The sequence below is a fragment of the Simochromis diagramma genome, unplaced genomic scaffold (assembly GCF_900408965.1).
Source record: "Simochromis diagramma unplaced genomic scaffold, fSimDia1.1 OVJJ01000483.1, whole genome shotgun sequence".
NCBI lineage: Eukaryota > Metazoa > Chordata > Actinopteri > Cichliformes > Cichlidae > Simochromis > Simochromis diagramma.
The window spans coordinates 3,743,319-3,768,334 of NW_024386835.1; the positions used below are offsets into that span (position 1 = coordinate 3,743,319).

The following is a 25,016-nucleotide window of genomic DNA, read 5'->3' on the forward strand; positions in this document are numbered from 1 at the left end:
ACCGCGAAGAGGGAGCTGGAGGCGGAAGAGGAAGTAGAAATAAAGTGGGAAAAGGAGCCGCAGAAGAAGAAGAAGTGGCTTAAAAAAAACAAAACAACACCGACACTTGGATGTCTGTTAACAAACAAGGTTATACAGTTATCCGAGAGGTATATATGACATTTCATTTGTTTTAATGCAAAACGCAGAATTATTTGCCTTCTTTGTTGCACTGGACGTCCCGGTTTTTAAACACGTCTTGGCGTTAGTAGCCAAACCAACCACACAGGAAGGGGAAACAGGCGTTTATATTTCAGTTAGTCCTGCTAGTAGCTAATAGTCCACTGCTGGCTCGCTAAAAGCATAAACAGTCGCCTGTTTTGTCTTCGTTTGTGGCCTTATTTAGTCGAAATGTTGCCAGGTTAACTATCCAGAGGCAAGCTAATTTTAGCCCCCGTAGCGCCTGTCTGTCATCCTGCTTGGCTGCTTCCTCATGCTAACACCAGGGCTGCCTGCTAACATTGTCCGCCTTTTAAAACATCTGGTGATTTGAACACAGTTAACATGTTAAGGGTCTGACTGACTTCTTTATACTTTTTTATTTACTGTGAAAGGTTAAAAGGTTGTTTATTAAAGGTCGGGTTTTACACACACTGCGTTCTTGTTTGGCTAACTGGATTAGCAAACAACAAAGCAGGGTAACTGCATGTAGTCTGTGTTTTCACATCTGTGTAAATACGCGTAAAAGTAGCTTCAAAGAGGGTATTTGTAACTACTTGATACTTATACAGTTGTACCGAGGAAGTCGTGCAGCTACATTGCTCACTGACTACGTAACTTGTTAATTTATAGTTACCCCCATTTTGTTTCTTTTAAAACTTATAGTTTAGCAGTTATTATGCGCTCTGGTGTCAAAGCATTTGTCTTAAAGTAATGCTCTTACTTTTCAGTTGTCTGGAACGTCTAAGGTTTTTTCCTGCATTTAACCCAATACATTAAAAAAATCACTTGGAAACAAAGTTAGAGAGACAAAGTGGAGATGTGCAGAGGAGGGAAAGTGGATGTTAGGGATTCTAGGGATAGTGTGAGCTAGAGAGACATGGTTTATGGCTATATATTAAATCAGAAAGCCAAAAATAACAGGAACAAGGATTCACTTATATTAAGTAGGGTGACACAGACTTGTTGTGATATCAAAACCTGGAGATTGATTCATATCTGTTGCTTTTCAGGAGCTCCAGTGCATCATGTGAGTTGTGCAAAAGCCTTTTGATACGTACAAGTGGCTGCTGATGCGGTGCACCTGAACTTGACCCATGGGAACCCCCAGTCTCGCTTTTTTATGAGAGCCTGGGGAAAATGTGGCCTCAAATTCTGGATTTAGGAACTCTTTAATGAAAGTCAGATTTTACAGCGCTTCAGTCAAATTGCTGTAAGGAACATGGAAAGAGAAGCGTCTAAGAAAGAGATGGATGTTGTGGACACTGACGAGGAGTTCCCTGATGGTGTTTCGGCCTCAGTGACCAGTTCAAGTCAGTGTGAGGTTGAGGATGAGTGCGAGCAGGAGGACAAAATAGCCTATCTCAAATCTCAGGAAACCCCAAACCCAGCCACTCTACAAGACATTGGGGCTGGTGAAGCAGAGGCCAAAGATGATATTGAGGAGGTTTCAGAAGAGTTTGAGCATGACAAGACTACAGAAAATGAGAACTCACAGGTTATAAACCAAGAAGAGGATGATGCCGCAAAGGAGCAGCACATGAATGGGGAGTCTGGTTGGAGGAACATAGGAAGTGGAAGGAAGTGCAAACTGAGGAGCAGTGGGTCAGTTTTAGAGCAGATTCAGAGAGGCAATGTTATGTCAAGTGGCGGTCGGCACAAGCAGACCCGCAGACGTAACCACCACCACTATCAGCAGAACCGGGGCCGGCGGAGGACAGGAAACCAGCTCATCTTAGCGTTTAAGGAGATGCTGTCAGAGTGTCTGAGCTTCTGGTGCATCTCCTGCATCCACATGATGATTGAGATTATTGTCACTTTAACTCACAACTGTGGAGTTGGAGTGGAGACTGGAGTTGTAAAACTTTACAACCTTGGGCAGCAGCTCCTTGTGAAGATCACTGATGTTCCTGCAATGAAGGCAGATGCGATTCGGATTCTGAAGTGGGCAAAGTGCAAAGGAGCTTGTGTGGTGGATAAAACTGTTAGGTCAGTAAAGTGGATAAAGACAGTTGCCTTATCTTGTTTCACATTTTCCTGTGCTTTGGTTATTCTGGGATTGCAGTGGGCCAAGGGGGTTTTCCTTCGTATTGGTGGGGATAGGGGAAAGCACTATTGGACGGCTTTTCAGGAGACACGCATTTGGAAAAGGATAGTGTCCTTGCTGGAGAAAGCCCGAAGCCTATTCAGGAGGGATGGTCATGTACCGCCATCCGCACCGGGGTCACCTGGCAGAGCAGGAAGAGCTCAACCGGGCCAGGAGTTGGAGAGACTGCTGGCACTGGTTGAGGTACCAGAGGATGAGCTCGATCCTTTTACAGTTCTCGGTGTTGAGGTGCATGCCACTGACACTGAGCTGAAGAAGGCTTACAGACAGCTGGCTGTCCAGGTGTGAGAATCAGAAATACTTCAATTTTTACTATTACATGGCTGCTGTAGTGACTAATTTTGATTCTTTACTCATGCAACCTTTTCCTCTGTCCGTTCTCTTTCAGGTCCATCCAGACAAGAATAAACACCCACGAGCTGGAGAGGCGTTCAAAGTGCTCAGGGCTGCCTGGGATATTGTCAGTAATCCGGAGACACGACGAGAGTACGAGTTGTAAGTGCACGGGGAAAAAAATCAACAATAAAATTACAAAAGAAAGAAATATTTTAATCACAATTATTTATTGTATTTTAAATCATCTTGTCAATTATTTTAATGCAATGATTTTTCTTAAGTTATTTCTGTAAGTTCTTATTGGTAAAACAACAAAACCCACTCAAGTACAGTTTGATAAATAACTGTACATTTCACTCATTATCTCCGATCAACAACTTGTCTTACTCGTTCTCATGCAGGAAGCGCATGGCAGCGACTGAGCTCTCAAAGTCCATGAACGAGTTTCTCACTAAACTGCAGGATGACCTGAAGGAAGCCATGAATACTATGATGTGTACCAAGTGTGAAGGCAAACACAAGTATGGTGTTACACATCCAGCATCGCCATCACACAGCCGCACATGAAATAAAAAAATTCTATAAAACTGTAGCTAATCTTGTGTTGTAGGCTTTCAGCACAGGTGTGTTTTATTTGTTTCCTGTGTGTGTATGAAGGCGCTTCGAGATGGATCGTGAACCCGCTGAGGCCCGGTTCTGTGCTGAATGCAATCGTTGCCATAGCGCCGAGGAAGGGGACCTGTGGGCTGAATCGAGCATGCTGGGCCTACGCATCACATACTTTGCCTGTATGGATGGCAAGGTGTATGATATTACAGGTGAGCATCAGCTGTTGTTTACCTGTCCGGCTCGTTAGTAACAAACCAGTAGTGCATCTCAGAGTTTGCGTTTACCAACAATCTTTGTTGATATTTCGACAGGCTACTGAAAAGGTACGGGTTTTTCTTTCTGATCATTTTACTCTCAGTCATGTGACCTTATATGATGCTATCTTGTTTTCAGAGTGGGCAGGTTGCCAGAGAATTGGAATTTCTCCTGATACACACCGGGTCCCGTATCACATCTCCTTTGGTTCAAAGAACAACAGCAATGCCACACGACACAGGTACATCCCTCTGGGTGAACGTTTGGATACTGTATCTAATATTTATGATGTAAAACAAACAGTTTGATCCTTCTCCATCACACTTAGGGGCGTTTTCACACCTATAGTTACAAACTCATTAAGTGGTCTGAATCAGCTGATGAGTTTGTAAGCTTGTAGCTTTTCCCTGTGATTTGGTTTGTTTTCACGCAACATGGAGAAAAATCAAAGGGAACTGAAATGCATCACTACAAACCACATGAGAATGTTTATTCCACTTATTGGCCAGATGTGTCTGAAGTGGAAGCAACAAAAGTAAATACAGGAAGAAGATGCTGTGTTATGGACTATTGGAAAGTTCATTTCACAGCTAGTTGCTGGCCTGTGCAGACCTTTTCTTGTCAATAGTACCTTGTCACACTCAAGAATTTAAAGCATGCATGGCTATGGGAAGTTTTTTAGCTCAAACTTGCAACGTACACCTGGTCGTTGGTTCAACTCGAGCTTGGATCATGTTCACAACATAAACGAGCTGATCTGGAGTTCATTTGGAACTACTGACACCACCAAAGTGTCTTTGTGTGGTTGTTTTGGTCTGCACCTGAGTGCGATCTGAACAAACAAACCACACAAAGGCTCAGGTTTATCCCGCTTGTTTTTAAACATCTGCCCTTTGCCAACGGCAGACTGGAGAGTTTTCCTTTTAAATGTGCAGAGAGGGGAAAATGCAAACGTTTTGGCACTAGAGAAGAAATTTAAACAAATAAGCTTTAAAATGTCTGACTTTGCTCAAATTAGATTAATGTAAACATGTTTGATATTAGTTCTTTTTATTTCTTTCTTAGTCTGCCATCTGCATTATGTTGGTGTGTATTTTACATGCATTTGGCTGTGTATGGCATAGAAGGAGCTCCCCCTTGTGTATTGCGGAAATAACAGCGTTTACAATAAAGAAAGCTGTACTATTCATTTCAATTCTAGTCAAAATGGTTCCTCTCTAAGCAACGACATTATTTCCCTCGACAAACTTAAATTTCCATCTTATCTTTCAGGACGCCGTCGGAGCAAGCGGCAGGTCCGACCAACCCAGCTGATTTGCAGGACTTCTTCAACCGAATCTTTAAGGGAGGACCTCCTAATGACATGGCTGCCAATGGAAGCTTCTTCCACTCAGGTTCGCCTCATCACCCACCTGGTGCTGGAGCGCCTCCCTTCTCCCCTCCTCCAAGTCAGACAGGTTTTTACATGTCGGGAGGTCACCGGCCCGAGTCCAGCGAGACGTGGGCTGAAAGTGGCAAACCCCCCAGGAGGAGGAAGAAGGTCCGCAAACCCTTCCAGAGGTGAAGTTCGCCGACTTATTAGTGTATGAAAACAGCAACACAGGGATACAAAATATAATGGCCATGTTTGTCTCTCGCCTGCCTGTTGGCATGCCAAGATCTGAACTGGAGAAGATTCAAGGGGGTCAGATCAGCCAGAGCAGAGAGAGACTGGATCACGAAGAGGAGTCTGTCAACTGAATACAAGTATTGAAGGAGGTTCTGAAGGAGGTTGCAGTGATGGTGCTTTACCTCTTAATCCACCTTACTTTTTTTGTTGTTTTTGTCATTTTGGTCTTAAAGACGACTGTAGCCTTGGCATTTAAGTTCTTATCATGATGCCGTAATTAAACCTTTTTCTTTTTTTAATCACGTCCTGCCAAATCCTTCACTGCATGATGTTTTCACCTGCATTTTAACACTTCAGTTCTCTCACTTTTGTTAACGTTTTATATAAAGTTAGCTTAAGAAATCTGCTTTTTAGGAGGGTTAAAGCCGGTGTGGACTGTGGTTTCATGCATCACTGTGATCGAAAAATGAAGATACTAATCTGGCCAGCTTCACAGTCTTTAGTGTTACTGATATTAGAGGCATGTGGCTCTACTACTGAAGCTGCACATCGCCCACAATATTTCAGAAAGGAATCTAACCTAACACATCTGAGCTTAATTATTTATAAAATGGGGAGTGGTTTTAACTCACCAAAGCAGCACATTTAAGTATTTCTTTAGTGAGAAGTCATGTTGTTTTATAAGCAGGTCTAAACAACTGCTAATCTGCTTTTCCATTGAAATCAAAGGCCAAGCTGTGGTTCTGTGTCTGATTTGTAAAACAAAAAAACAGAAAGAAAAGACAAAAATATCTTAGCATGATAATTATAGAGATGCACCTCACCCCTTAAAAAGTTTGTTTTACCCTGAGCTTTCTGAAGTGGTAACGTTGCAATATGCAGATACTGCAGGATGTGTGGAAATGTAGCACAGCCACGTAGATTCACACCATGGTTCACACTGTTTAGACCACTTTCTAAAAATGTGAAAGTAACATCTCAAAGAGGAAATAAAAAAAAATTGTAATTGACTTTATTAAGCTAATCGCACAACCGAACATTTAACAGCTGCTTGATTCTAAGTAAAAATGGTTCTACTTTTTGTCCATTGCAAAGTCTCTTTTTCCTTCAGCACCGTTGGACCTTATTTTGGCTATAACTGATGTAACACTAGACAATATCTCACTATTGCAAGTAATTTATTTGCCTGGTCTTTCATTCTGGACCTACTTGTTCAGTGGCAGTTTTTGAGCCAGTCGTGATGTTACAGAGCATCTTATAGCCGCCGCCCAGCTCAGGACACGTCAGATCTGATTCTAGTCCAAAGCGATTGCTCTTATGTCTGCTTGTTTCAGGGTGCGCCGTCATCTCAGCGACTCCTGACGGGTTTTCATAGTTGTGTCGGACGAGGTTCACGTAAAATCAGACTCTAAACGACTGATGTCCTTTTAATCCCCACGGTATTACTGTGTAAAAACAAGAAGGGGTCAGAAAAATCCCAGTTAGTTGCATTTTGTTGTTTGGTTTGTTGTTGACATGTTTCATGGTCAGAAATAACACTTTAATTTTTGTCAAAGCTTAATGGAAGAAAACCGTTGTTATTGTTTACACCTGACATGAAGATTGTGTAGTGATATGGCAATTGTATGCTATGAGGCATCTGATAAAAGCGCTTCTTTTTAACATTGACAGTTGATCACGTCCATTGAGTACGTCCATTGTTGGTGATTTTATTTTTTTCCCTTTGTGTTCATTTGCACACCCACCACTATAATAACATGAGAGGGATTTTGAACTGTCATCAGTGGTTTAGTCCAGCCAGCAAGGCTCCAGCTGCAGCTGAGTAGGAGGTGTAGCTCACTAAGCTAACAGCTCATCTACAAATCAAGATTTATTATATTATTTTTTTTGTAGAATCTGAAAGTTAAATGAGTGACATTTGATTGCACATCCGTTACCCTCTTGACAAAGTATGTGAATGCTTTTTGTGATGCAAGGCGTGTGTTCGCCTGGAAGCTTGAAAGAAGTCTTTGTTGCAAATATAGTTTGAGCTCAAGCAGGACGATGCATTTGCCATGTTTACTTCATGTGTCAAATTGTTTTTTTTGTTATATGTATTTGACCAGTTTCCTGGACATGGGAGTAAATGAGTGTCTATCTAAAGTGTCCCTTCCTTTTTCTTGGTCCCAGTTGAAAACATAAATCTAGTCCTGGTTAAAGTGAGAAAATAAAAACAGATTCCAGCTTAATTGGGGATTTGCTTCAGTTCCTGTTCAGGAAACTGGATCCACAGCTGTGACTGCTTCATGCTTCATTTGAGAACGTGCTGTGACGTGTGTTAAAGGTAGCAGTTCAAAGTCCAACAAGTTAAAGAGAGAGCCAACACAATGACCTTTTTTAATTATTTTTTTCCTTAAAGTTTTTTAACAGAATATGCAGAATTATTGCAAAAAATATCAGACAATCATCAGGGTTTTTTGTAGGGACTACGGAGGCGAGTTCCCTGGCTGGTTTTAAAATATCACTTTTGGGTTTCTTCCCCCCCACTCCCCCTGCCGCTTTCTCTGGTTTCCAAAATAAAGAGGATTTCCTATATGCACAATGTCTGTTCTGTTCCCTGCTTATTAAGCTTTAATTACACCTCAGATACAATGCATATCACCGTTATATCACTTTAAACATAAACAAAGTGAGGTTACACGGCTCTGTATGGCAGACATATTGATAAGAATCTGCTGCTTGCAAGCCGGCACAGATCCCGTCTTTCTGACTGGCTTAATATTTAATTTTATTGTAAACCCACACCGAGAAGGAATCTCTGTGGGTTTTACCTCATATGGCTTTCCCACTCTCTGACCTTTACCCCTGTTATGGCTACGAAAAAGAGGGGCCTTACAAGGAATCATTTCAGAGAGGTGCAGATAACTGCATGCCACTCGACTGTAGTCTGATTCGCTCATTTATAGCCTGTTAGATATGAAATAACGATGAAAGAAGAAAAAAAAAGTAGATCTCACTTGCCTCATTAAAGCAAAGAAAAATCTTGTTTTCAGAAGCGACCCTGCGATTACCATTACCTTTCCTGGAGTGTTCCTCAGCTGCCCAGCAGTGAGCACTCAAGCTCCTCGCAACTATATTAAACACTCTAAATTAACACTTAATCAATGCATGTCTGAGCTACATCACATTTACAAATATTTAGCCCGAATGACGCATCAAAACTGATTGTTGCTCATCATCCTCCGTCTATTGCACTCAATGAACCTGAGGGGGCTATTCTAAAGAAAAAAATGATAATAACGGGCAGCCCATTCTAGAATATATAAATTCAGTGCATTTCATTAACTGATACTTACCTTTGTGGTTTTGACATAAAATAACTACCTACATGGATCTTTTGATAAATTGTCAACTACCTTAATCGCCAGCATGTTATTTTCTTCCATTTACCTGATAGATTCATAAACATCACATTTGTTTTGCTTTCTCCTTTTTCATAACCTAAGTGCCAATTGTCCTGCAAGGATCGTGTCCCTCTTGCTTCTTTCACCCCTGTGTTTATTTTCAGTTCAAAGTTAACAGTCTGAAATAAACCTCGTTTATGTTGCATTCACTGTCAAACAAGCCAAATTAGCTCCTCTCCCTTTAAGCCAACTTTATCCTGATTGGCTGGTCCTCACAAATAGAAGGTTTGAACAGCAGGCAGGTGGAGCTTCTTTATTCTCAAGCACCAGCTTAATCAACCTTTGATGACATCATAAAGATGCCTGGAAACTAAATGTTTGGAGCCTTTAATCCAAACTTTATTTTCCTTTACAAAAGTTGGAATCGGTCTCAGCTCCATCTTTGACTTAAATTCAAACATTTGCAAATATAATTTGGCTCAGACCTGATTGTCACTTTGCGATATATATACACACACACACACACACACACACACACGACTGCATAAGCATCTGGTTAAGAAGAAGACTGTATCATTTATGAATTAAATATTTCAACCTCTAGACCCATAATTTTCCTTGCCTAATATCAAAAACATGATCATATGTATAAATGCTTCAGATCGTGCCGGCTACATCTGCTCTTCCGTCATCTACAGCTTGCCCTTCAGAGCTGCGATGACAGTGTTGAGCTTTGAACAGTCTCGATAAGCCACCAGGCCGCCACGGTTAGCCCAGCGGTCAGCTCCTTTGCACTCAGTGTCAGGCTCATGATAGGTCAGTTCTGCTGTGTGATCCTGTCCTTCACTGGTCATCTGTAGACACTTAGTCAAGTCCACCACCCCCCCACCGAGTGCTCGGAGCAGGGCGTGAGGAGCGCAGGAGTCCCACTTAAAGGTGCTTCCCTCTGAGAGGATGTAAACATCAGCCAGGCCCTCAATGACACACAGGATCTTGTAGCCGGCTCCAGAGGCGTACATCAGCTTGTCAGAGCTGCAGAGCAAGGCTAGCACACCTTTTACCACCTGCTTCTCACTGGAGCTCAGCACCACAGACAGCCCTCGATCCTCTCCATTTTTCGGCTGGGACACAGAGCAGATGTTGATGCCGTCCCAGGACACGCCCCAGAAATGCCTTCCCTTCCACCTGCAGAGAATCGGGAGTAAAGTGAGAATATCTTACTTTGAGGCTCAGAAGCTTCATCATGTCACACCATCACCTAAACACAGTGTGAAGTTTCCTGTGACATGCATGGCATCTGCTCAAACCCTTCAATCTGTTAATATTTAGCTGCAGTAGGGTGAGGTTAATATGAAATGTGTAGTTTTTCTGTAATCGTCTAATCTGCTGAAGAAAGTAAAAGGTAAATGTAGAAAACAACCTTCATAGAGAGGGATGGAAATGTAGGGAAGATTATGCTTATGTGGGATAGAATAAAAATGTTTAAACCTCAAACTATGCAGGTTACAGGACGGCATTTCCTGTGCATTCTGTGTGCACAGGAAACTAAAAACTCATGCATTTCCCCGTTTCTACCATCATTCTACGTGAATTTTATTTTGTTGAATCGAATTCCTCTGAATTCTGCATCATGCAAGCTTTGGTGAAATTTAAAGAGGTGAGCTTTCTACAGCAATACAGCTGCTGTAGCAGGGGGAATTATAGAGATCAAATTAATTTATTGTAAGAGCCCGTAAAGATACTTTTTTTTTTTTCTTAACTTGGGCGTTTTAATATTTACTGGCTTTTCACCTCCAGAGGTTGTTGCATAGATAATATAAAGTCCAGCAAAATGTAGCAACTTGATGTTTAACCCTGCCAAAGTGGAGATAGAAGAAGAAACATTGCTGTGACTCGAGTAATATAGTATACGTGGTGAAGTGCCAGGAGGATTGTCGACTAAGTGGATGGCACAACACGGGAGAGCTGTGTTGTGCCATCCACTTAGTCCAATCCTACCTAATCAGGCCTGAACTCGGCAGTCTATTTACACCTACAGTCCAGAGACCACTCTTTAAATGATGAGGAAGTGCACATCGCAGACAGGGAGGAACGCTGGTTTGAGCACGGAGTCAAGGAGGCCATTTATGGGTAAAGAGAACGACCATCACCAGCAACCAAAAACAACATTAACTTCCTTACCAGGGTGTGTGAGCATGCATCGCTTTTTACTGATTACTCACTAGGGATGGGCATCGAAAACCGGTTCTTGTTGAGAATCGGTTCCCACTGTTTCAATTCCTTGGAATTGTTTGCCATTTTTGCAAACGATTCCTTTATCGATTCCAGTCGCCCCGAATGACGTCACCACATTGCGGAGCGTCATTTACCTGGCAGGAAACATGGTGGCTCAAACGCTCAAAAGTTTGGTTATACTTTTTGAGAACGGATGACAACAGGGCAACTTGCAATACTTGCAAAGTAGATATTTCATTTAAGGGAGGAAACACTACGAATATGCAAAAGCATTTGCTCACAAAACACGTGATAACCTTAAACTAATGTCGTGTTTTTAATTCCGCTCCGGACTCGTGAATCTCAACCCAGCAGCAGCGGTAACGTTTGCACGTCCTCTCCCGTTAATGCGGCAGGTAAATAATCAACTAACAGTGCATATTATGTTAGCGCGATCTGCCTTATTACAAAACCTGCTATTACTGTGCATTTAGGTGACCATGATGAGAGAGACAGACAGAGTCTGGCTCAGATGCTGGCAGTTGTCGCTGCAGTCTACCGGTAGCGTCTCCTTTCAGGCCAGGATAGACGAATGTCACCGAGCAGTGACTAAGTTTGTGGTAAAAGGCTTGCACCCATTTGCAGCAGATGCCCCCAATTTTCGGTAAGTGAATGTGTTTAATTGTAGGCAGGGACATTACTGGATATTCTTGTGTAATTGCTACAGAATAATTTATGTTATACTTTGTTATTGCTACAGAAGAACATTTATTTTATTATTTTACATTTACAATTTTTTTTCCTGGGGACCCTGTGACACCCATTGAAGAGCCGTAGGCTGTGGATCTCTTAAGATCTCACTGTTGGGTTTGTAAGGCCATGTTACTCCTAAATTTGTATCTTGTTCAAAGAGAAGATATAAAACAAAGTTCTAAGCTAATCGACCTCAGTGTTCTCCTTTTTAAAAAAGAATCAATAAGAGAATCGATAAAGAATCGAATCGTTAAACAGAATCGAAAATGGAATCAGAATCGTGAAAATCTTATCAATACCCATCCCTATTACTCACCCCCCGCCTGCTGGATCTTTGTGGTGAAATGGCTGATTGATGACGCCCATGATGGGCTCGCCTGTGCTCCGCAGGTAAACGCCGATGAGAACCAACGCACAGTGCAGACCCGATGGAGACAAGCGGCCTTCCTCCAGCTCCTTCTCTCGGCCCTGTATGTACTGGCTGGTAGCATCTAGAGTATTAAAAAAAATATTAATAAAAAAAAAAAAAAAAAAAAAAAAAAAGCACAATAAAGACAAACTGAGCTCCGACATGAATGATGAGCTCTGCTGAATGGGATTGTGGTAAGCGGTGAGCTCTTCACCTATGGGATCGATCCAGATGCCGAGCTCAGAGGGGCTGAGGGAAACAGTCAGGCCATCAGTGTTTGCCTCGACGGTCGCCGGGTCTTGGTGGATGGCTTTAGCCAGCAGAGAAGCTGCTGTGTGGTCATCGTCAAGCACGGTGGCCAGCAACGCCGCCGTCTCCTCCTCTGTGCTACAAACCGTGACTATCACACTCTCTCCTGGTGGCAGAGACAGAGACTTTGATTACTTTACAACAAACCACTTCAAATGTTTCTACTGTGCAAGGTGCAGCCATGGTAAATATTTAGACAGCAACATATTAATGTGTTCACTATGTACTCATAGATTAAAGTAAAGATCATTTGCCAAGTGTATATTTAGCTCCTCTAGATTTTAATATGAAGGTAGGCTGATTATCATCATGGTTATTATTACACAGCACATCTTAATGCTGGATGTTATATTTATGAATCTGCACTGCTGAGACAAAAGCACAGCTGGGGCTCCCCCAGAATAATCCTGAGGCACACCTGACAAACTCATACGCAGGACTCATTAGAGTGCATGGAGGATTCAAGGTGTGCACATCTGTAACAGCACAGCATTGGATCAGATTGTCCTGAAGTAGACACTGTTGCTCTTAAAATGCTTTTTAGAAACAAATATTATTATTTTTTAACAACTTGTAGACACCAGTGGTTCCAATTTTGGGAATTTTAAGGTGCCCAGCCCAGCTTTAAGTAACTCTATCTAATGTAGGGAAGGAGTTCTAGATCTGGCAGGTGAAAAGAGGCATTAGTGGTGCTCAAATTAGACTACAAAAGTGCCCTAGAGCAAAAGCTGTTGTTCTTGGCCCAGGATGTAGTGTGTTATGTGTAATATTAAGAAATTACCAAGCCCGTTTTCAAACTTGTTAGACTCCTCGCCATGAATGAATTCAGCCATGTCAGGGAACTGGACAAAAGAAAAATGACACAATTACAATGCAACATGCGGTCTGATCTTGGCCGGCTTCACAAAGACTTGTCCTTACCTGAGCGCCAACATCATGCCGGATCATCTCCTGAATCACCACATCGGCGAGCGTCTTGAAGTCTTGGACGAACTTCTTGTTCTTGTCATCTCCGGTCTTTTCTTGCACAAGGAGCTGGAAGAGGGGAGCCTCCTGCCTGCAGACCCGAGCCACGTTAGCAGCCTTTTCAGCCACCTTGAGCAGCAGCCTCAGCAGATCAGCCATGCCTGAACAGAGAAAGAAGAGCAGAGAGTTCAGTGAAACCGACCAAAAGAAGGAAAGTGTGTGTACGAGTGTGGGAGAGAAAAAGAGATGAGGGCGGTCACAGCTCGCACACTAGGCTAATTATAGACTCAAAATGAAAACAGGGCACTTCTGAAAGAAGTGAGTGTGAGAGAGTGATGTGACTATGCAGCAAGTTTCAGAGATAATAAGGCCAAATCTGCAGATTGCGACTTCGAAAGTATGAAACACAAAAAAACAAAAACAAAAACAAAAACACCACCACCACAAAAAACAAAACAAAAAAAAAACACAAATCAACAGTCACCATCTTAGTCACAGTCTTAGGAGGGAAATACCAAAAAGCAGCAATTAGGTCTGCATTAATCACTACTCAGTGCCAATAAGACACCTTTGAATGCTATTAGTAATCTTAAACAGCAAGACAGCCTCTTTTCCGGATATGGAAAAAAAAAAGCATCAGTTTAAGCTCAATTATATAAATATTTACAAATAAATATAATTGTACAGAGCTTCAGTCTGCTCTCCGATAAACCGCTGCCAAAAAGGTCAGCTGAGGTTTAGCTAGGTATTTACGAGCAAAGGAATACGAATGCGAAGAAAAACTAGAGTAGAATAAATGAAAGCCTACTAAACACCAGGTTAAAAACTGCCTCTTTTCCTCTCGTGTGTCCCTCTTCTCATTACCTGTGGGTTTTTTTGTTAGTGATCCAGTCACCAAACGAGGATGTTTCCAGGAGACAAGGAGCAAAAACGGAAAAAAAAAGGCGTGGACTTGGTGTAAATTACGGTTTTAAAGCTCTTAATTAACCCGTAGAACTGCCTGCTCTGGCTTCTTTACGTCAGTGCGAGTTTCCGATCGAAGAAGGGCGGACGGCACCCTCACATCTAGGCTGACAAATACAAGGTTCAGACATGCGCGCAGCTACGTGACGCACGGCGTGTAGGGTTTTCAAGGAGCGGCCAACAAGCTGTGGGGGAGAGCGGTGCGTTCAAGTGCAAATGTAAAACTCGATATCATATTTCGGAAATCATAAATGCATGTCAAAACCGCAAACCAGAGTTCTACAAAGAAAATGTATTACTGTATAAATCAAAAATACGATGGATGAGCAACCTACGCTCTGACCAAGTGCTGAACAAAGAAATAAAATGAAAATAAATAAATAATGTATAATAAATCGACTCAAGAATTGTTCACAGCACTGTAAGTTGTCATTTGTGTATTTTTTGGACAAGTATTGTTGAAAAAGAGGTACTCAATTTGCATGTGATAGGTATTGATAATGGAGCTTTATTTAAACATCTTCTTGAGGACGTTCTTGTTTTTTTTAATGATATTTCTTAAATAATGTGGAACGAGGTTATGTTGAATCCAGGTCATTAGAAATGAACTGAAACTACACTGTTTATGAACATAAAATGCTTCCGTTTTAAATTAATATTTTTATATTACTGACTAATTCGCTGAGTGTATTCAACATGTGAATAATCTGGACCTTGTTTTTTCTTCCAGGAGGTACAAGGGTGGAAAATCATACTGATATACTAATTATCCATCTTCATCCGCTTTAAACGAGGCCGGGTCGCGGGGGCAGCAGCCTAAGCAAAGAGGCTCAGACCTCCCTCTCCCCAGCCACCTCCTCCATCTTATCCGGGGGAACACCAAGGCGTTCCCAGGCCAGCCGAGAGATATAATCTCTCCAGCGTGTCTTGGGTCTGCCCCGGGGCCTCCTCCCGGTGGGACATGCCTGGAACACCTCACCCAGGAGGCGCCCAGGGGGCATCCTTGTCAGATGCCCGAACCACCTCAGCTGGCTCCTTATACTAATATACTGATAGGAAAAGCATTTTGTACATTTCCAGACCATATTCGCTACAATATAATGCAATTTATTGATTAAGCCCCAGCAATGCCCCCAGTAATCATGTCTAATTTATTAGAAACTCGCCCCCACCACCCCATCTGCCTTTGTGGAGCACATTAGTTCTCTGTCATGCTTTTTTTTAATATGCTGTATCGTATAGCCATATTCTTACTGTAATGAAATGGATTTCCATTTGAACTCTTTAGAGCTCCTTTAATGGGAAGGCACAGGCAATTCCAGCATCTCTTCCTGTTAAGACCCCAAACACAGTAATGAGTTAAGAATACAACTGAAGCTCTTACTGTACTATCTCCATGTGACACGTATGGCAGTTCACTGGGATCGGTTTTTCACAACTGCTTTAGAGCCTTAAGACAAATGCAAATAGTTTCATCTGTAAATTAGATTACATCACATAAAGCAACTGAATTCTCTCTTTTGCATAAGGACAAAATCTTGCTTGGTGACTAATAATTATTTACTCTTATCAGACACTGTCAGATATTACTGGCCTTCATTTGAGCTCAAAGAAATCTCACTGAGATGCAGATCTGCAGATATTTAACACTTTTAAAGTCTCTTGTAGTTCTTGACTTTCTGTTACTTGTGACCTCATGGTTCTTAGCCTTCAGCTAAGCCTCATGTTAAGCTTTTAAGTGCTGAAAAAAATAAATAAATAAAAATGCATACAGTATATTGCTCACATAAAGACTACTGCACACACACTTTACAGGCAAATGGTTCTTGGTTGAAGCTTTGACCACTAGGATCCATTAGTTGTGCATTACATGGTGAGTGTGAGACGATTGATCAATACAGTTTAGTGTGCGAGGTAATTTGAGCGAGGCAGAGAAGTCGCAGCTCAAAAAGCCTTCAGTCACACTGAAGATCCCTGGAAGACAGAGGAGGTTCTACAGATGGAGGTAAGAAAGACAAAATGCTCCCTATGCAAAACAGATTTTTCTTCAAATGTTGTCCTACAAGATCAGGATACAAATATGCTGTTATTAATGCATGCTTATAGTGTATTTAATGAAGAAAATCCAACAGACGGACAATTAACTTCTTTGTGTGGCGAGACTGATTCAAATTGTTTGTCTCAGGCCACAAAGGATGCTATGTCAGACCTGGAGAGCAGCATGATCACTATTATCCAAACTTTCCACCAATACTCGGGTCAGAAGTGCAATCTGAAGAAAGCAGACCTTAAAGAACTTATCAACAATGAGATGAATAATTTCATAGTGGTAAGATATCTTCTGCAAAGCGGGTGTGTTTATGACACATAATTAGAACAACAATAATAAGCAATTTGTTGGCACGCAGCACAGTGTGTATTTAAATAAGAAAAAAACTGCACAGAATTTCACAAACATCATTGATGAATTTAAAATTTATACGAGCAAAGCATGTACAACTGACTAAGGTTGCTTGGGGCTATAGTGGATTTTTATTTGCTTCCTTTTCGAGCGTTGACAAGCTGCACAGCTGAGTCTCAGAGATATTAAAAATATATTAGATAACTAACAATTTTCCTTCTATTCTGGTGTAATTAAGATTTAAGCCTAGTAGAGTTAGTGGTGATGCTACAGATTTATCAGTGTTATTAAATATACTGTCCATTTACTGCTAATGATGAACTTTAATGCAACTTTCCTGCTAAACAGAAAATCAAGGAGAATGACACACTGGATAAACTCTTTGCTGACCTCGACCAGAACGGAGATTTGGAGATCGACTTCAAAGAGTTCATTGCCCTCATCGCCATGGTCACCTCTGCTTGCAATGAACTGTTTATTCCAAAGCAACAGAAATAGTTTGCATGCACATGAATTACTCATTTAAAGAAAGTATGTTTTGTTTTTTGTGAGACTGGGAGACTCTCATTAGTCATGCATCGCAGTTTGATACTTTTTGTTAGTTTGGAAATGTTTGCTGAATACACTTACCAGTCACTTTATTAGGTACACCTATTCAGCTGCTCATTAACACAAATATCTAATAAGCCAATCACAAGGCAGCAACTCAACAGATTTAAATATGTAGACATTGACCTGTTAAGTTCTGTCAGAGAAGAATGGCCAGATTGATTTGCGCTAACAGGAAGGCAGCAGTAACTCCCTCTTTACAACCAAAGCATAGCATCTCTGAAGGCACAAAATTAAACCTCAAACCTTGAAGCAGATAAACTACAGCAGCAGGCGACTACTCCTATCAGCTGAGGCCACAATGGAAGACTGAAAAATGTTGCCTGATCTGATGAGAGTAGATTTCAACTGTGACATTTGGACGGTAGAGTCCGAATGTGATGTAAGCAAGATGAACTTTTAGATCTATGGATCCTGCAGTTCAGGCTGGTGGTGGTGAAATAGTGTGGGGGATATTTTTTGGCACAGTTTTGGCTATTTAGTACCAATTGGGTTTAAACACTACAGCTTACCAGTGTATTGTTGCCGAACCTGTCGATCCCTTTATGACTGCAGTGTACCCATCTCCTGATGGCTGCTTGTAGGAGGAAAATGCAAAATGTCATAAAGCTCAGATTGTCTCAGACTAGAATCTTGAACATGAGTTCAGTGTCCTCAAAAGGCCTCCACAGTCACCCGACCTCAATCCACCTTTGGGATGTGGTGGAACACAAAATTTGCATCATGGATGTGCAGCCAACAAATCTGCAGCAACTGTGTGGCACTATCATATCAATATCTCTGAGGCATGTTTCCAGCACCTTGTTGAATCTGTTTCAAAGAATTAATGTAGTAATGAAGGCAAAAGAGGGTCCAAACGGACACTACCAATGTATACCTAATAAAATGGCTGGTGAGTTTCTAATATTGCATGTGTGGAATATGTATTTGAGAAACAAAAGTATATAAATGTATGATACTTCCACATATTTGTCTGTCATTACTAAACATTTATGTTCATCTGACAGAATCGATAAACTACAGCAGTACTGAGACATGTTTAACAGATGCTGCTTCACAACATGCCATCATTTTGAAACGACTGCTCTGAAGCAAGGACGTCTTTTTTTGGTTTTGATTACACACTCCTCTCTCCCCTTGTGAGGAGTCAAAAAGGTGAGGAAAGGAAACGAGGATACACAAACTGAGAAATAGGAGGAAAGGCCAAGCTGACTGGTTCCATCTTTTAGAAAGATAAATAACAGACGTGTGTACATGTAATGAATAGAATAGAATAGAATTCAACTTTATTGTCATTGCACATGCACAGGTACAGGGCAATGAAATGCAGTTTGCATCCATCCAGAAGTGCTTTAGTGATATAGATATATTACAATATATATTAGCAATAATATAGATATGTGAGTATATTACAGAAATGGGTCTATTATGGTATGTTATAATGTACACGGTAATGCAGTCCAGCTAAGAAAATTAACACCTATACTACTTGTTGAGTAGTATAGGCGCAGCTGTACCTGACAGCCCAACATCTGTGGGTCTAAACTGCTGAAAGCTTTCTTTTCCTTTTACGGTGCAGACTGACTCATACTGAACTGGCTGTTTTGATAGCAACCAAACAGCGACCTCTTGTGGCCCAAATAGTTTTTAAATGAGTTTTATTTATTTATTTTTTAAAACCAAGTTGCACACCAGTCGTAGGACATCTTTCACAGCTCAAACAAATGCAGGATTTCAGAATCATGTTAACGATGGATTATTGTCCATGTGGAGATTCACCGCCTCAGATGGGTTTCCATAAACTCTAGGATCCTCTTCCACGAATCTTCTTGAGCAGCAGCATGGGGTGCGGGGTGACCTCCCCACAGAGTGAATACTGTAGGGAAGAAAAACAAACAAACAAAAAAACAAAACAAAAACAACAAACTGCAAATTTATTTACCATTATATATTGTATTCTTAATAAAATACAATGAGAGGAAAACTTAAGCTCACATTTCTCTGGTTTGGCTCTCCATAGAGACACTCTTGCACACGGTGCGTAGGGTGGCTCGATCAGGTGACCGGCACCGGGATATGACAAACGGGTAAACAGCTGGGATTTACCTGCAGACCTCAGGGCCTCCTCAATCTGATGACCAGTGATCAGAGTAAACAATGAAACAGTGTGCAGTCAGTCTACACAGACAATATACAAAACTGCATTCAGGTGACTATAAATGACTGTTGTATTCTTAGAGTGTTTTAATACATTTCAGTAGACATCAAGAGTCTCCAAATAATATATACAGGACAACATAACATTTAAAATGTAATCTGTAATTGTAATTAAAGTAAAATAAGTTAATTTACCACATCTGCATTCTCTGTGCTTGCAGCACACAGATCGTCTTCACCCACTATGTACATGAGAGGACAGGTGATGTTCTTTACCTACAAAAAGAAAATAAGAGAAAACAAAACAAAACAAAAATCAATAATATAGAGCAGAGATTACTGAGCTCTATACACATGTGCTTCTCTATGCATGTGTGATGGGCAGAGAAGAACCTTCTGTTTGTTCTCAGGGGGCAGATTATCCGGCAGAGAGACATGTCTGAAACTCACACGGCCTCGATCATCGAGCTCCCAATGTTTCTGGTCACTTAAAGAGCAGAACAGGACAGAGATGGTACTGTTTGTTAACATCTACTCGTGAAAATCTTAAAAACAGCGATTACTATGTCAGCCCTGGAGTAGACGGAGGACCCTGAACTAGATAAAAGTCCAGGTTACAATTATGTTTTTGGACCACAATATACTTTTGTAAGGTACATCACCACATTGGAGTTTAAAGACTCAATATGATTGAAGTTAAGACTTTCAAGTAGAATTCATTAGGTTTTACGAGAGCATTTCATTAACTGTTGCAAAATCAAAACAAATTTACGAGAGAGGTAGCAAAAACCTGCAGCTAAAGTGCATCACAGAATTATTTCCATGGTTAAGAAAAAGAACTTCACAACACCTAACCAAGTCAAGATCACTCGACAGATACAGTCGTATCACCGTTAATGTGTGCAATCAGCAGATGGCTTTTATGGGTCAAGATTATTCTGTACCAGAATGACTGGGAAAGAAAAGCATGGCAAGGAAAAGGAAAAAGGTCATGAAATTAAGCACAACATATCATCTGTAATTAAATGTTACCCAGGTCTGACACACTCCACACACCCAATAAAGAGTTTGTTGGGTGCTTGTTAGTTTGTTGCCACAGCAAAGCAAAATTAGTTTAACTGATTTCAAATGATTGTCAATAAATACCCCACAAATGTAGCAGAGTAATTTTCCTAATATGAGCCCTTTCCTAACATTTGAGACACAGCGCTGCTATCAAATTCAAGCAGACTTCATATTTTTCTCAGTTTAGAGATTTTCTTTGCTCCATTGTGACTAAAGTAGGAGTTTATGAAATGTGCAAATCATTGCACCAACTGTTTTGGAATTGGGGCTGTATATTGCACTTAAAGCATACTGTAAACACATAATTTCACTGAAACTCAACATAACCTTGCCCCAATCAGGTTCACCATAAGTTACCACCATGATTTATCCAGATTAAAAGAGAGCCACAAAGTACACTATTAAAATCAGTCCTTATGTTTAAAATTTGTTAGACTGCCCATCTTAATGTGGGATTTTGTTAAAAATCCACTGGAGAGGTGTACAGAGGCCACGCTATCAAAATAAAAAGCATCACTGTCCAGAAATCAAAACCAACATTAAAATAAGAAATATCTATAAGTACTCTGTACTTATAAGTGACACCAGAAATGAACAGTTCAAATAGACTGGATAAATCATCATCATCATCTCAGAGTAGAATCTAAAGTAACCAGCCATTACCTCTCAATCGTTTTGGTCTTGCCATCTTCATCTAACAGCGGGCTTCCTACTGGCCCGTTAATACAAATCAACCATGATGGCTGGAAAGGGGAACAAATGAATGTTAACGTCATTCATAATTGCCTGTCTATCAGATTTGTATTTTTCATATGCAAATAACAATGTGATGATCATACGGCAGATTTCAAAACAGGTGAGTTTGGGACGCACTTTAACACCAATCCTAGTGGCGATGCGAAGGGTCAGACAGACTCCAAAGGAGAGGCCAATGACCCCAATTCTGTCTGCATCGACCTGACAGTGATCTTGAAGTAGCTGGAAGGCTGACTGACCAAACAAAACTTTTTAAGAGAGTGACAAAAACATTACAAACAAATACAAGGCTGTTAGGTTAAATCCAGTGCTTATACACTGAAACTCGGACAAAGTTATCCTACTTTGAAATACAAATCGCCAACACTCATTATGTCTGGTGGTCCAGGTAAGTCTTTGTGCCCCATGTAGGCAACAGAAAGACTCGCGAATCCCCTGGAGGCAAAAAGTGCAGAGCGGTACTCCGACAGTCCTCCACCCATTCCCCACAGATCCAGCATAGCAGGAAAAGGGCCCAGGCCTGCAGGAAATCAGCATGTGAAGTTCAGTGACTGCTGACTAAGGCACTGCCAATAAATGCCACTTCAGTGAACGCTCACCAGGGGGTAAGAATAATGTTCCTACAATTTTGTTCTGACGAATCTCTATTCTCCTCACTCCTGGCGCCATGTACCAGCGCTCAACGGTTACAGCTGCCAGCTCAGTGCTCTGCCCCTCACTGGGTGAAGTGTGGCCCTCCAGTAAGGAGATGTTCACTATGTATGGCGTCTCCACGTTTCTTTTCCTAAGCCTGTGATCAGCATTTATATTTACACAGAGAAAGAAGCAGTCAGTGAAGCCAGAAATGTAGAATGAATGAAAGAATCCTTTAGCTGTATTTTTAAGTGCGCAACATAAGAGGCAGCTGGATTTGAAACCTGCCTCAAACCTTCTCTGCTTCTGAGTGCGGGCTCCAAAGCCCAGAAGAGTCCCATCGGCTCACAGCCTAAATAAGAACCTCCAACTGAATGATCGCTGGTCACTATTCAGGTAAGAACAGAGACAAAAATAAAATGAAACACTGCCTGCATAAAAGCCTGGTTAATATCTCTTCACACAATCTTTACTGTCTCCTTGTTAAAACGGAGTCTGATTATTTTCTTTCTACAATATAAAGTGCCTTGAAGCTACTGTTGATAAGAAATGGCGTGCACGATATAAATAAAATAAAATTGAACTGAAGTGAATTAATATAACATGACTGCCACAGGATGTCTCCACAGTAAACACATTAAATATTAACCTGTGACTTTTATCAATAATTACTTGCAGCTTGCAGATTAAAATGACAAACACTTTGTTCAATTTAATTTCAGCATGTTTGTTTTTTGCTCCATTTTGTTTTTAAATACAATAAAAAAGTCAAACCCTGCCACTGGCACAGTGAGCATCTCAACATTATTGCCCTGCTTATATGTCCCACATGCCAGCTGCTTTTATTTATGTGGACATCTATATCTTACAGAAACTGTCTACTATGTCACCCAACAGCACTTAAGAGTATTTCACTCACAGTTGATGCTCCTGCTCGCATTTGTTGTATAATGAGCAAACGCCTCCCACAGATCTCCCTCCTCACTGTGCATTTGTGCGCATACTGTGACAGGATAATTTTGAGACAGGAAACGCCCTTTAATGCTGATCTGTTCATCTATGAGCGCACGAACAGGAGCGGCTGACAGCAAAGGGCTTTGTCTAAAGCTGCTCTTCCTCCGAACTTCACCTGTTAAAAAACAAACAAACATATATATACACACACATACAAATAAAACCGAGAACTTCTGATACAGACACTCTTCAGGCATGTACAGATAAAAAAAATGATACTGATCATCTTTGATATTTAAAAAAAAAAAAAAGAGACCCTCAAATATTATTCTTACCAACAGCACGCTGAAGACCGGGCAGTTTCCCACGCACACTGATGCACGACATCATCCTCTTTTCTATGAGCTGCCATATTCTTGTCACACTCATATGTGCCCTAAACATTATGGTCTTTCTTGACACTATAAACACAAAGTAAATATCAAATACTAAAACACTTAAAATCAAAGTAAAGGGTTAAATATCAATAACTACAACTAATCCAAGGTTGGACAGCATGCTCTGCTGTCAGGTTCTGTCTAAGACTTGCTCTTGTGTTAGAGATTAACCTTAGACCTTTGTCCTTTTCAAATCAAATCAAATCAAATCACTTTTATTGTCACATCACATGTGCAGGTACATTGGTACAGCACATGTGAGTGAAATTCTTGTGTGCGAGCTTCACAAGCAACAGAGTTGTGCAAAATACAATAATGTAAACAAGCAAAATACAAGAATGACTACATCTGAAACTAATAAATATATGTACAATATATAATAGTATATGCATTTCTGGATGTGTATACTAAATATTTTTCTACGTGTGTGTGTGTACACATATTTTACAAATTAAATAGAGTAAACAATAAATAGAATATATAAAATAAATAAAATAAAATATACAGAGTGAGACATGTGCAAAACAGTGGCATTACTGTACAGTATGGAGTGCATAATGTTAAAGTTCCAGTAGTGAAGCTGAGGTGTCTATGAAGTGTTCAGCAGTCTGATGGCCTGATGGAAAAAGCTGTCTCTCAGTCTGCTGGTACAGGACCGGATGCTGCAGAACCTCCTTCCTGATGGAAGCAGTCTGAACAGTTTATGGCTGGGGTGACTGGAGTCCTTGATGATCCTCCCCACTTTCCTCAGGCACCGCTTCCTGTAGATGTCTTGGAGGGAGGGAAGCTCACCTCCAATTATCCGTTCAGAGCACCGCACTACTCTCTGGAGAGCTTTGCAGTTGTAGGCGGTGCTGTTGCCATACCAGGTGGTGATGCATCCAGTGAGGATGCTCTCAATGGCACAGTGATAGAAGGTTCTGAGGATGCGGGGGCTCATGCCGAATCTTTTCAGTCTCCTGAGAAAGAAGAGGCGCTGCTGCGCCTTCTTCACTGTTTTGTTTGTGTGTACTGACCACGTAAGATCCTCAGCCAGGTGTACGCCAAGGAACCGGAAGCTGCTCACTCTCTCCACAGCAGCGCCGCTGATGGTGATGGGGGTGTGTACTTCTCTGCACCTCCGGAAGTCCACTATCAACTCCTTTGTCTTTGCGATGTTGAGGGTGAGATGGTTGTCTTGACACCAGTGGGTTTTCACATGTGTACTGTATTTTTTTTTTTAAAAAAAACAAAGAACTGCAAAGCTTTGTAACTTGGATTTCTTTTAAGTCTGCCTTACTAATGTGAATTAATAATGTTGTTACAATTACTGTTTAACTTGAGTTCTGAATTCATGATCAGAATCATCCACCATACGTTCAGGTTTCACCCACATGTGACTATTTCCCAAGGTTCAAGGTTCAAGGTTCAAGGTTCTTTATTATTTGTCACATGCATAGTTATACAAGTATAACACACAGTGAAATGTAGCCTGACACGCTCCTCAACATGTGCAAAAAAATTGGGGGGGGGGGGGGGGGGGGGGTGTAGAGGAAGAACATTATATATATATATATATATACACATATAGTATATACACTGGGTGAATGTGCAGTAGTAGCAGCAAGCAGGTGAATTCTGTACATTAATATGAATAGACATCTGACTATTTTACAGGATAGACAATATAAACATATTTAAAATTAAAGGAATTGAAATGTACATTGTGCCTTGGTTTAGTGTCTGGAAGAGTCCTGACTCAGTCAATTATAGATGATGTGAGAGGGCGGGTGTGTGTGTTTAGGGCACGGATGGCTTGGGGATAGAAGCTCCTCTTGAGTCTCTCTGTCCTTGCCCGGAAGATGCGGAACCTTCTACCAGATTGCAGAAGTTGGAACAGTTTGTTGCCAGGAT

The 25,016-nt window shown here is 41.1% G+C and overlaps 4 protein-coding genes across 6 annotated transcripts; 2 read left to right on the forward strand and 2 right to left on the reverse strand.

Annotated features, from left to right (window-relative positions):
- The first annotated feature begins 18 nt into the window (after positions 1-18).
- dnajc14 (DnaJ (Hsp40) homolog, subfamily C, member 14) lies at positions 19-7,692 on the forward strand. Its single transcript, XM_040029259.1, has 7 exons — positions 19-149; positions 1,212-2,587; positions 2,694-2,800; positions 3,043-3,162; positions 3,299-3,459; positions 3,644-3,746; positions 4,778-7,692. The coding sequence occupies exons 2-7, from the start codon at positions 1,421-1,423 to the stop codon at positions 5,067-5,069; spliced, it is 1,950 nt and encodes a 649-aa protein (XP_039885193.1). The 5' UTR covers positions 19-149; positions 1,212-1,420; the 3' UTR covers positions 5,070-7,692.
- An 879-nt stretch (positions 7,693-8,571) lies between these two features.
- On the reverse strand, positions 8,572-14,253 carry inpp1 (inositol polyphosphate-1-phosphatase). 2 transcript variants are annotated; one of them, XM_040029327.1, is made up of 6 exons: positions 14,013-14,253; positions 13,104-13,309; positions 12,964-13,024; positions 12,088-12,288; positions 11,781-11,955; positions 8,572-9,682 (listed from the first exon to the last, which is right to left on the reverse strand). In XM_040029327.1, exons 2-6 carry the CDS (start codon positions 13,305-13,307, stop codon positions 9,190-9,192), a joined length of 1,134 nt encoding a protein of 377 aa, XP_039885261.1. In that variant the 5' UTR covers positions 13,308-13,309; positions 14,013-14,253; the 3' UTR covers positions 8,572-9,189. The 2 variants fall into 2 exon arrangements, with proteins under 2 accessions (XP_039885261.1, XP_039885263.1); XM_040029329.1 differs by lacking the exon at positions 14,013-14,253 and adding an exon at positions 13,964-13,988.
- Positions 14,254-15,067: 814 nt separating this feature from the next.
- On the forward strand, positions 15,068-18,071 carry LOC120731944 (protein S100-B-like). Of its 2 annotated transcripts, XM_040029366.1 has the most exons (3): positions 15,068-16,116; positions 16,297-16,440; positions 16,861-18,071. In XM_040029366.1, the coding sequence occupies exons 1-3, from the start codon at positions 16,111-16,113 to the stop codon at positions 17,008-17,010; spliced, it is 300 nt and encodes a 99-aa protein (XP_039885300.1). In that variant the 5' UTR covers positions 15,068-16,110; the 3' UTR covers positions 17,011-18,071. The 2 variants fall into 2 exon arrangements, with proteins under 2 accessions (XP_039885300.1, XP_039885299.1); XM_040029365.1 differs by having other exon boundaries at positions 15,068-16,440.
- A 691-nt stretch (positions 18,072-18,762) lies between these two features.
- Positions 18,763-23,368, reverse strand: LOC120731918 (peroxisomal succinyl-coenzyme A thioesterase-like). The gene is made up of 11 exons (XM_040029314.1): positions 23,022-23,368; positions 22,652-22,861; positions 22,021-22,120; positions 21,699-21,889; positions 21,444-21,619; positions 21,217-21,333; positions 21,007-21,086; positions 19,672-19,765; positions 19,474-19,554; positions 19,117-19,252; positions 18,763-18,997 (listed from the first exon to the last, which is right to left on the reverse strand). Exons 1-11 carry the CDS (start codon positions 23,128-23,130, stop codon positions 18,897-18,899), a joined length of 1,395 nt encoding a protein of 464 aa, XP_039885248.1. The 5' UTR covers positions 23,131-23,368; the 3' UTR covers positions 18,763-18,896.
- Positions 23,369-25,016: the final 1,648 nt, after the last annotated feature.

Coding starts and splice junctions, on each gene's coding strand:
- inpp1 (XM_040029327.1), bottom strand. CDS start 13,307: ATGGCTGATCTGCTGAGGCTGCTGCTCAAGGTGGCTGAAAAGGCTGCT. Junction 12,289..12,963: donor CAAGTTTGAAAACGGGCTTG/GTAATTTCTTAA, acceptor CTCTGCCACCAG/GAGAGAGTGTGATAGTCACG. Junction 9,683..11,780: donor AAAGATCCAGCAGGCGGGGG/GTGAGTAATAGG, acceptor GATTCTCTGCAG/GTGGAAGGGAAGGCATTTCT.
- dnajc14 (XM_040029259.1), top strand. CDS start 1,421: ATGGAAAGAGAAGCGTCTAAGAAAGAGATGGATGTTGTGGACACTGAC. Junction 2,588..2,693: donor ACAGACAGCTGGCTGTCCAG/GTGTGAGAATCA, acceptor GTTCTCTTTCAG/GTCCATCCAGACAAGAATAA. Junction 3,460..3,643: donor CAAGGTGTATGATATTACAG/GTGAGCATCAGC, acceptor TCTTGTTTTCAG/AGTGGGCAGGTTGCCAGAGA.
- LOC120731918 (XM_040029314.1), bottom strand. CDS start 23,130: ATGTTTAGGGCACATATGAGTGTGACAAGAATATGGCAGCTCATAGAA. Junction 21,890..22,020: donor AGAAGCAGAGAAGGTTTGAG/GCAGGTTTCAAA, acceptor TGCTGATCACAG/GCTTAGGAAAAGAAACGTGG. Junction 21,620..21,698: donor AACATTATTCTTACCCCCTG/GTGAGCGTTCAC, acceptor GATTTCCTGCAG/GCCTGGGCCCTTTTCCTGCT.
- LOC120731944 (XM_040029365.1), top strand. CDS start 16,111: ATGGAGGTAAGAAAGACAAAATGCTCCCTATGCAAAACAGATTTTTCT. Junction 16,441..16,860: donor AGATGAATAATTTCATAGTG/GTAAGATATCTT, acceptor CCTGCTAAACAG/AAAATCAAGGAGAATGACAC.